General features: G+C 33.6%; 1 protein-coding gene across 1 annotated transcript; it reads left to right on the top strand.

Annotated features, from left to right (window-relative positions):
• The first annotated feature begins 733 nt into the window (after positions 1 to 733).
• On the top strand, positions 734 to 9540 carry LOC148065340 (alpha-2,8-sialyltransferase 8E-like). Its single transcript, XM_087808720.1, has 7 exons — positions 734 to 810; positions 7723 to 7794; positions 7869 to 7943; positions 8109 to 8205; positions 8338 to 8450; positions 8845 to 8937; positions 8998 to 9540. The coding sequence occupies exons 1-7, from the start codon at positions 734 to 736 to the stop codon at positions 9440 to 9442; spliced, it is 972 nt and encodes a 323-aa protein (XP_087664846.1). The 3' UTR covers positions 9443 to 9540.
• Positions 9541 to 11399: the final 1859 nt, after the last annotated feature.

Here is an 11399-nt window from a genome sequence, read left to right on the forward strand (position 1 = left end):
AATTTAACAAAACAAATTTAAGTATAAGTCAAAGACAACAAAAGTAAACACAGAATGCTTTAAATGGTTTTCTGATCTCTATGTGCCCAAAATGATTCATGCTCTGACGTGAACATCTTTTTAATTGCTATATGAGATATGTATGGTTTTGAACACATGATAACCCATTTTGCAGTGATAGTTTTGGGTAGAAAAGTCTGGAGCTTTTGTGAATGTCTGGAAATTTGGTGTTTGAAGGTTTTGAGAAAAATGGTAGATTAAACAAGAAATGTACTTCTGTATTTATTTTACTTTTAAACGCAAAATAAATTATTTCAACGTTTTTAATAAAAGCAGTACACACGCTGACAGCAGGAGTCGCCAAATACCTACTTTTGAAACACTGAAAACCTTTTTAAACATGTAACTAAAAGTATTTCAAGCTTTATGTTGAAAACTAAGAAATATACACACACACACATTTATACAATCACTATCTTTGCATTGTCACAAAACGAACGAGCAAGAACACAAACTTTACAACAATATAGATTTACAACATAAAAGATACTCTTAAATCCTGTTTTGTGATTTTAAAAAGTGAAAGATGAATAATCAGATTTTTCTGTATGTCTTGCATCATCAGATTATCTTTTGTGAAAGAAGAGTTATGGAAAGGAAGTGGGTGTGTTTTGTCTGTTGCTATTTAACACATATGATGTGCCAATGGTACAGATCACAACAGGGTAAAGAGATGAAGGGCTTGATTTTTCTCTATTTTCTAACACTTGGAAGCTTGGCAGTTACTGTATTGTGGTTCTCATCTAACGAGTAAGTGGAACTTTCATTTTCCTTCTTGTATCTAATCGCATCATTTACCTCAGCTAATTATTTTAGAAATGACTCAAATGCATTTTTATCACTCACAATAAAAAAAAAAAGTAATTTCCAGGGGACTCATTGTCATTTACATTTGAACCATTGCTTGGATGTAAAGTCAACAATCATAGTTTTTCTAAACATGATCTATTATTAAACATGTATTAAATTCAAACCAACTTAAAAGGAAGTAAGAGTTTCTTTTGCCTATGGAGAGTCTAATAAGCAGCTGTACTGGGCAATGGAGCTGAGTGTACTCAGTCTTTCAAGTGGACCCTTCAAGTTTCGACCGAATGTCAGAGTAGCATGAGTCACGGCGGTGGTCTCATAATATTGAGGCGATCATTGATTTCCACATAACTGGGACATGAGCTGGCTGGTGAACTGTGGACATGATCAGAAGCTGCATCCCTGAGAGAGCTCTGTCTATCAGTGAAGGACATAATTTTCTGATAATGATAAGAATTTCTAAAAATGAGATTATTGTATTATAAGAGAAGATATACAATGTTCACAATACTCTTGTTTTATCACCTTTAGCCCTGAACCAAAATCAAGAAATTATTGTTTATTGTTGATACAGTCAGAAGGATGACATTTACAAACACAAATTAACAGAGTTTAACAGTTGTACAAGACAATTATAAATTATTGTCTTTTTAGAACAAAATATGAATCTCTACACAAAAATGATATCCTCGTTCCCCATACGGGCCGCCACTATGTAACAGATTGTCTCAAATTACTTACAGAGAGGAAGTCACCAATGCATTTACATGGGGCGGAGCTCTGGTGCTGACTCAGTGACAGCTCCAGAGTCGCAGCATTTATTCAATAAAAAGAAAACACCCACAAAGGTGATTTTGAAGGAAACCAAAATATCTTTACTTACTAACTTATTCTTAATAATTTAACAAAAGGCAAAATTCTACATTTTTCATCATTTTTGAGAAAAGATGAATTAAACATTAACATTTTTAAATGTCCTGCTCTCACTATTATTTATGCTAAAAACAAATGTTATTCTCTGTGAAAAAATTAAAATAGAACTAGAAAAGAGTGCATTCCCGGACGAAAATGCAGTGTGAATGCTGAGCAGCATTCACACAATTGGTAGTACCGGAAGTAGTAGTAGTGGAATTAGTAGAAGTGGAACTGGTAGTGGAAGAAGCAGTTGGATTAGTAGTAGTGGAATTAGTAGAAGTGGAACTGGTAGTGGAAGAAGCAGTTGGATTAGTAGTAGTGGAAGTAGTAGTTGAAGTAGCAGTTGTGGAAGTAGTAGTAGAAGTTGTAGTAGTGGAAGTAGTAGTGGAATTAGTAGTAGAAGTAGTAGTGGAATTAGTAGTAGAAGTAGTAGTGGAATTAGTAGTAGGTTACAGTGGAAGGAGTTGAAAGTTGAGTTGAAGAGTTTCCCCATTGAAATGAACGGGGGAAAAGGGTAGAAAAAGATGAATAAAAGAAAGAATGGAAGATGGAGATAAAAGATAACTTTTCCACAGACTACACACAAACCATATCTACACAAAGAGAGAAACTAAAGTTTCATGTCACCTGTGGGTTTTGAACCCAGGACCTCAGTCAACAAGAGCAAGGTTCAAACCACTAGACCAGGGGTCAGGAACCTTTTTGACTCAGAGAGCCATGAAAGCAAATATATTTGGAAATTTATTTCAGTGCGAGCCATATAAATAATATTCAGATGTAAGAATCTGTGCTTGACACGAATTCAAGCCCTTTTCCCTTGTTCATCAAAATCAACAAAGAATTCAGACGGGTTCATCCCTTTCCATGCCTCCATTTCAATATGTCCATCATATTTAAATGAAGCACAAGACTAAAATTTCTCCATTTCTGTGATCATGAAAAAACAAAAACAAATGAAAACATGAATTCAAACTAACAGTTTATATTTGTTAATTTTAAACATGTCTGATATGAATCACACAAGTGGATTAATTAAATTTCAGATGAAGTTTAACGAGAATAAAACTGTTCATCAGTAACTTCACATCATCATCGCTTTGTCTGATCGTCTCTGACGTCATTAGAATGTGTGTCTCACCTGCACCTGTTTAACGTGTTTGTGTTTCTGCGTATTCTTATTACATTCGTGAGATAAAGGTAATTTACAAATAGTCATCATGTGATGGTGTATTAATGCAAGTGTGTTTTAAGGACCGCGATCACAAAAGGAAAACCAGCATTTGTTGCGCTTTCATTGAAACCTGCAGCTTAACTTTGATGGACCTGACGTCATGTTTCTGTGACTCTCGTAGAGAAGAACCTGAAGCGATCAAACGCGCATTATTTTGTTCGATATATTATTTAAAAAAAACAATCTTATAATTCTATATCGTTTTTCTGAATTGCGTAAAATGACTGTCGCACGTTTTGCTCTTTTTATTCTCGATTCATATGATCTTTTCCGTGCGTTCAGTGGAAGAGGCAGGAGCTCTGATTGGCTGCTGTGCATGTCAATCAAATTTTCAACCAATCGGCACAATAACCATCTGATTGACATGCACAGCAGCCAATCAGAGCTCTCTTTACTATTTTCTTATATCATATTTTATTAAATCACGCGATCTACTCGCAACAGCTTCGCGATCGACCGGTCGATCTGCGAGCCAGATGCAATCATCAAAAGAGCCACACCTGGCTCGCGAGCCATAGGTTCCCGACCCCTGCACTAGACCATCAAGCCACGAAACAAATAGGTTTTTCTTTTTTCCTATAGCTTTACAGTATTAAGCAATGGTTCTGTTTTTTTCATTCTGTCTTTGAGTTCTTCATAGGTTCTAAAAACATTGTTGTCTCAGTGCATCAGTGAATCTGTGATCCATCGCAGGGTCTGGTTGAGGAAGTCATGTGTTCATTTATCCACGATTGCTTTCACCTGATCAATCGTGTCATCTTGGTCTTTGTTCAACAAGTAAACCTGGACGCTCTTGTTTTCATTCATCAACTGTTTACTTCTGCTCCAGGTTCTTCTAAAAGGAACTTTTTCCTGCTCCAGCCACACTGTACTTTATTATTGATATGTTTTTACTTTCTCCACTATAGTATTACTTCAACTGTAAAGTGTCTTCAGATAACTTTGTTATGATAACACACTTTAAATTAAATTATTATTATTATGAATTACTCTTAGTAATAGTACTTGTAGTACTACGAGTACTCGTAGTAGTATGAGTACTAGTAGTATGAGTACTCGTAGTACTAGTACTCGTAGTACTATTAGTACTCGTACTACAAGTACTCATAGTATTCGTAGTAATAATACTTGTAGTACTACGAGTACTCGTAGTAGTATGAGTACTAGTAGTATAAGTACTCGTAGTAGTATTAGTACTCGTAGTACTAGTACTCATATTAGTACTAGTATTAATCGTAGTAGTAATTGTATTTGTGGTACTCGTAGTAGTACTAGTATTTGTAGTACTCCTATTAGTACTAGTACGTGTAGTACTTATAGTAGTACTAGTACGTGTATAAGTACTCGTAGTAGTACTAGTACTCGTAGTACTTGTACTCATAGTAGTACTAGTATTAATCGTAGTAGTAATTGTATTCGTGGTACTCGTAGTAGTACTAGTATTTGTAGTACTCCTAGTAGTACTAGTATTTGTAGTACTCCTAGTAGTACTAGTATGTGTAGTAGTACTAGTATTCTTAGTAGTATTAGTATTTGTAGTACTCGTAGTAGTTCTAGTATTTGTAGTAGTACTCGTACGCGTAGTTCTACTATGAGTGAAGGAGTAGAGGATTGAAGAAGTGGAGGAGTGAAGGAGTAGAGTATTTAATAAGTAGAGTAGTGAAGGAGTAGAGTAGTGGAGGATTGAAGAAGTGGAGGAGTGAAGGAGTAGAGTATTTAATAAGTAGAGTAGTGAAGGAGTAGAGTAGTGGAGGAGTGAAGGAGTAGAGGAGTGAAGGAGTAGAGGATTTAATGAGTAGAGTAGTAGAGGAGTGAAGGAGTAGAGGATTTAATGAGTAGAGTATTGGAGGAGTGAAGGAGTAGAGGAGTAAAGGAGAAGAGGATTTAATGAGTAGAGTATTGGAGGAGTGGAGGAGTGAAGGAGAGTATAATTATTAGTATAACTATAAGTATAAGTATAACTATAAGTATAAGTTAAACTATAATTAGAAGTATAACTATAAGTATAAGTTTAACTATAATTATAAGTATAACTATAAGTATAAGTTTAACTATAATTATAAGTATAACTATAAGTATAACTATAAGTTTAACTATAATTATAACTATTAGTATAAGTTTAACTATAAGTTTATCTATAACTATAACTATAAGTATAATTTTTTACTATAATTATAAGTATAACTATAAGTTTAACTATAACTATAAGTATAAGTATAAATATAAGCATAACTATAAGTTTAACTATAATTATAAGTATAACTATAAGTTTAACTATAACTATAAGTATTAGTATAAGTTTAACTATAAGTTTTACTATAACTACAAGTATAATTTTTACTATAATTATAAGTATAACTATAAGTTTAACTATAACTATAACTATAAGTATAAGTTTTACTATAATTATAAGTATAAATATAAATATAACCATAAGTTTAACTATAACTATAAGTACAAGTTTTACTATAATCATAAGAATAAATATAAGTATAACTATAAGTTTAACTATAATTATAACTATTACTATAAGTTTAACTATAATTACAAGTATAACTATAAGTTTAACTATACCAATAAGTATAAGTTTTCCTATAATTATAAGTATAACTATAAGTTTAACTATAATTATAACTATTAGTATAAGTTGAACTATAAGTTTAACTATAACTATAAAAATAAGTTTTACTATAATTATAAGAATAAATATAAGGATAACCATAAGTTTAACTATAACTATAAGTACAAGTTTTACTATAATTATAAGTATAAATATAAGTTTAACTATAACTATAAGTATAAGTTTTCCTATAATTATAAGTATAAATATAAGTATAACTATAAGTTTAACTATAATGATAACTATTAGTATAAGTTTAACTATAAGTTTAACTATAACTATAACCATAAGTATAACTATAACTATAAGTTTAACTATAACTATAACCATAAGTATAAGTTTTACTATAATTATAAGTATAAATATAAGTATAACTATAAGTTTAACTATAATTATAACTATTAGTATAAGTTTAACTATAAGTTTAACTATAACTATAACTATAAGTATAAGTTTTACTATAATTATAAGAATAACTATAAGTTTAACTATTGAGTAGTGAAAGAGTGAAAGAGTGGAAGAGTGAAGGAGTGGAAGAGTGGAGGAGTGAAGGAGTGGAAGAGTGGAAGAGTGAAGGAGTGAAGGAGTGGAAGAGTGGAAGAGTCAAAAAGTGGAGGAGTATAAGTACAAGAGAAGTATAAGTATAAGTAAAACTATTATTATAAATATAAGTATAAGTATAAGTATAAGTATAAGTATAAGGCAGTATTAGTGGAATTAGTAGTGGAAAGTATCAGAGATGGAAGTGGAAGGAGTCGAAACATGTGTTGAAGAGTTTCCCCATTGAAATGAATGGGAAAAAAAGGGTAGAAAAAGTGGAATAAAAGAAAGAGGGGAAGAGATAAAAGAGAGGTAGAACAAAGCCTGAAAGACGGGTACGAGCTGAATTGATAAAAGTTTGAACGGTTCGGATTAAATTTGTGGAAGTAGAAGTGGCACAAAGTTTAGGTCAGAAGTAAGAGGAATAATAAAGAGAAACAGGAACTCAATTGTGTGAATGCTTCCCAGCATTCACACAAAAAGAAGTGAAGCTCTGAAGCTCACCTTCAATAGTGAAAATATGTTGTATTATGCCTACAAATAAGAAGATGCACTTAATGTAAAATCAAATGAATGAATTAAAGGTAAAGAGTGTCAACAGTCACTTCATTAGCAAATACAGTATGAAAAGGAAAATAAGCAGACAAAATAAATGCCTCCTCCACGAATCTAACAAGAGACACTTAAATCAACACATTAGTTTCCCTTTAAAGGAATAGCAACACAGAATGTTAGAGTTTTTTGCTTTAGTTTGTCATTTTCTTAATGTAATTTTAAATTTCAAGACATTCCCTTGAAACAGTTTGTCTCAATAGAGCATTTTCTTTCTGCAAATTATCAAGACTGTATAGGAACCGTATTATGAAGAGCAACATTTGGATGTGTTAAAAAAGGAGCAAACATGGGAAATGTATCAAGTTGGATGGATGCAGAGAACACGATTAAACAAAGCGCAGACAAAACTACAATTTCTTTCAGCCTAAGTCGAAAATATTTTTTTGGGGGGGGTTGGGGGTGGGGGGGTTAGCAGGTTGGTTGCACTGCATTATTATCCCTTGTGTTATCTCTGAGTTCTTTATCTTTAGACTTGGATTGTATCATCTTGTTCTTTCTCTTTATGTTCTTGTTCTTATTTTTTATTTATTTATTATTTTCTATGCAAAATTGCTGTATTTTCTGTGGCTATTTGGAAAAAAACAATTTCAATCAATAAAGTTTTAACTTACCTTACCTTACCTTGAGTCAAGGTAAACGACCTCCACCATTGCATATGTATTTGTGGAAGCCAGGCAGGTTGTTCACCTTGACCCAGAGACAACACAAGGGTTACCAAAAACACATTTGTTTTCAGGACTTCGGTTCACCTTGACTCTGAAATAACACAAGGCTTAAAAAAATGTAAAGTATGATAAAAAAAAGAAAAAAAACAGAGTCTGCTTTACTTCACCGTGTGGAGTAAACATGTAAACAGTGTGTGGTCTGTTTATGTTTGTTTTCTTGAGAATAATGTAATTAATATTGGTCTTTTTTATTATCTTTGTTTCACCAGTGGGATGGAAAATAATCTACCAAAGATGAGAAGACAGCCCCTTAAACTTAAACAATTCTGCAAAGGCTGCGAGTGAGTAAGAATAACTAAAACTTTAGTTTAGGTTAAGTCTTTGAAAACACTTTCTTATAAGAATTCCCTAACAGGAAGCTCATTAAGGATGTTGTGGAAATGTATTCTCGAACCTGGTGGAAGCAACAGCAGCATCGGAAAAAATTCAGGTATGGAATTATGGGATATGCTGCAGTGTGATTTTGAGGCAAAACCAAATGCATTTGTAAAGATGTGAGGCAAATAAGTGCAGAAATCTAAATGTTTTCAAGTTCTTCAGAGGTTCTTCTAAGCTCTTCAGTATAATTACAGATCAAATATATCTATTCCCACAGATCTCTGCTGAACAAACAGTGCAATGGCTTAGAAGACGCAATCCTCACCAGAGTCAACTCTCCAATGTCAAAATCTTTGGTCAAGATTATTCCACCTGTATGTAATACATGTGTCTAATAGTGAAAACATGCTTGCTATATCATTTGTTTATTCACATGGAAATGGAAATCCTATCAAGTGCTAACAGTTCATACTTTTTATTTTTCTCCTTGAATATTTTTTCAACAGGAAAATCCTTTTTACAATAAAACCTGGGATACATGTTCTGTTGTTGGAAATGGAGGAATTCTCTACGACAGTCACTGTGGGAAGAAGATAGATTCAGCGGATTTTGTCATCAGGTAATTAAGAAATGTTTTCTGCATAATCTTCTCTCGATTTTTCGGCATTTTACAACAGTGGATGGCAAATAAAGTGGAGCCTCCTCTACTTCCTCATGACACACCTATGAACACTCGCACTTTCATTTGTAATATTCCTTTTTTCCACATATCCTTAACTACATTGTGTACCAATAGTTTCCAATCGTGTTTGTCTTGTTCACTCTTCAAACATATTACAGCATCATCTCTTCTCCTCTCCTTCATCAGCTACAATTCTTTTACAGATGACCCAAGTTTACTCCACCTTCCACCTTGCCTGCACTCTCCTCTTTACCTCTCTTACACATTGCCCATTACTCTGACCGAAAATGTCGACTATAATATTTTTTTTGCCTGTTCTTGTTATGTTTAGGTGTAATTTGCCTCCCTTGCATGGTGACTTCAAAACACACGTGGGCAATAAATCTAGTTTTGTGACGGCCAACCCAAGCATTTTCAGAGAAATGTGAGTATTTTAAGGTCTCTAACTAATTCAAGCCGTCTCTAATTCCTCTTTTATTTTCAGGAAAATACATGCAAATTACACACAGATATTGGCAGAGAAGATAAAACCACATGGAGATGCCATGATTGCTATACCTGGCCAAAACCCTTGGGTCTTTAAAACTATAAACTTCCTTAAAGGTATTAAGAGTCCATCTCATCCTGTCTTTCTGAACCCTATATATATGAGTAAGCTGACTGAGTTTTGGCGTTCCAGAGGTGTAAAGGCTGCTCGAATCAGTAGTGGTTTATTCATGGTGAGCATGGCACTAGAAATTTGTCAAAATGTAAATGTGTATGGATTTTGGCCCTTCAATGCTCATCCATTTGGACTCTATTTCCTGCCACATCACTACTATGACAACAGATCACCAACAAACTACCACAAAATGCCTGCAGAGTTTCAAAACCTGTTACAGCTTCATGTTCAGGGTGTAATCCGTCTTCACCTGGGGACTTGTAAATAATCTTTTCCTTTGAACAGAACCTGATGGAACAAAGAAGAAATATGTACTTTTACAAATATGAAAAATGAATCAGTAGCAGTTTAACCCTTTTGGAATGATTGTTCAGTACACACTATGCTGTTAATACTCTTTTTTCTACTATTGTCCGAACTGTTTATGTATTATTGTGATCTTTGCCACGGACTGAGCAGGAGACAACCATAGTAGGATAATGAACACACTGTGTGAAGTGTAAAACAGATTAAGTAAAATAAATGTGTCAATCAAAAACAAGAAGAACAGGTTATATTTTGTAGTTGTTTTCTTTGTTAGATTATTCAATTGATGTTTAGGATGCAGTCAAACAACAGCACCTCATGGGCCTACAACACTTTGTGTTTGTTTTCTTCACACTATGTTTCACATTTCAACCACTAATACACTGACACATTTGGACGCACAACTCAGACGTGTTGTTTGAGTTGTGCGATGGATGATTAGGTTTACCAGCCAGAATGTTTGTAGGCTTGGAAATTAGTCAAAAGTCATATGATTTAGAAATCAACCAAAAAAACTAAACATGTAATACAATTACGCGATCGCCTAATAGCCAACGTAACTTTTTAGTCAATTACAACTCCAGACAAAGAGGTACTGCAATGTAAATAAATAATACAATTATTTAAATCTTCAATCTCAGACCCAGAAGGTAGATGTATCATATTAGATATTCCCTATGTTAGATTAAAATTATTATATACGTATACGCCATACTAATTAGGGGCGACATAGCTCAGATGGTAGAGTGGTTGCCTGCAGTCCAAAAGGTTGCAGGTTCAATCCCAGCTCCAGACAAGCTTGTGTCGTTGTGTCCCTGAGCAAGACACTTCACCCTGATTGCTCCTGATGGTGAACTTGGCGCAAGTGTGCATGCCTACTCCCATCAGTATGTGTGAATGGTTGAATTTCCCCTCGCGGGACTAATAAGGGATTCTAAAAAAAAAAAAAAAAAAAAAAAAAAAAAAAAAAAAAAAAAGATAATAAAAATATAAAATAAAAATTACTCGCTTGATCTAAGAGCGGGAACGTTTGACTGCACATTCACAATCAACATTCCACTGATTTACCAACACGATAAACAGTTCGAAAAAACAGTGGAGTGCAGGACCGCATATGCCCACCGGGCAATGTTTGTGCAAAATGAAAATAAAGTTAATGGACCAAAGGCCACAATATATCCATGTTGCATTCTAAGCTCTGGTTTTAGTACACAAGGCACAAAAGGTTCCACCCATTCAGATAACTGTTTCCACAATTTGTTACTAAACTAGTCGCTGAAGTTCCACATTTCATGTACATAAACACTTTTCCACATATATCCTGTGGTATTTGTCAAACAGTATAGTTAATTTCTTTGCATTACACATTTTATTTATTATCTTAGAACATTTAACTAATATAATAAATAGGCAACAACAAAAAAAGTCATATTTCATGTTTTTTGATGACTAAAGGAAGCCAGTGCATCGAGGTTGAATAGCCAAGGGTTGCTGCATTATTTGTATTATCTTATTTTTTTGTGCGTAACAGGACAGTGTATAGTTTGACAACATGAGGCTCCACAGATGCGTGAAAGAGAGTTTGAAAATACAAGTGGTCATTTGGGTGTCAGTTTCTCCACTTATTTTCTTACCCAAACTGAAAAGTAATGTAAAAAATTAACTAATAGAATATTATTATTTTTGATCATCAAGAGGGGAAAACCAGGTATAGGTTCAATAAAATATTCAATACATATTAAAATGTTGAAAGGGATTAACACGTCTGTGCTTAATTCCACGTTGATTTGGATGTGAAAGGTAAAAGTATGACAAATTCATCCGAATACATTTTTTATTTGTGGATTTCAGTGAAGGCTGTTGTTAGTAGGAAATCCACACAATTCTTAGTACATAGCACCCCTGGCTTGACTAGTCCT

Source organism: Callionymus lyra, chromosome 15 (assembly GCF_982586985.1).
Source record: "Callionymus lyra chromosome 15, fCalLyr1.hap1.1, whole genome shotgun sequence".
Lineage (NCBI taxonomy): Eukaryota > Metazoa > Chordata > Actinopteri > Syngnathiformes > Callionymidae > Callionymus > Callionymus lyra.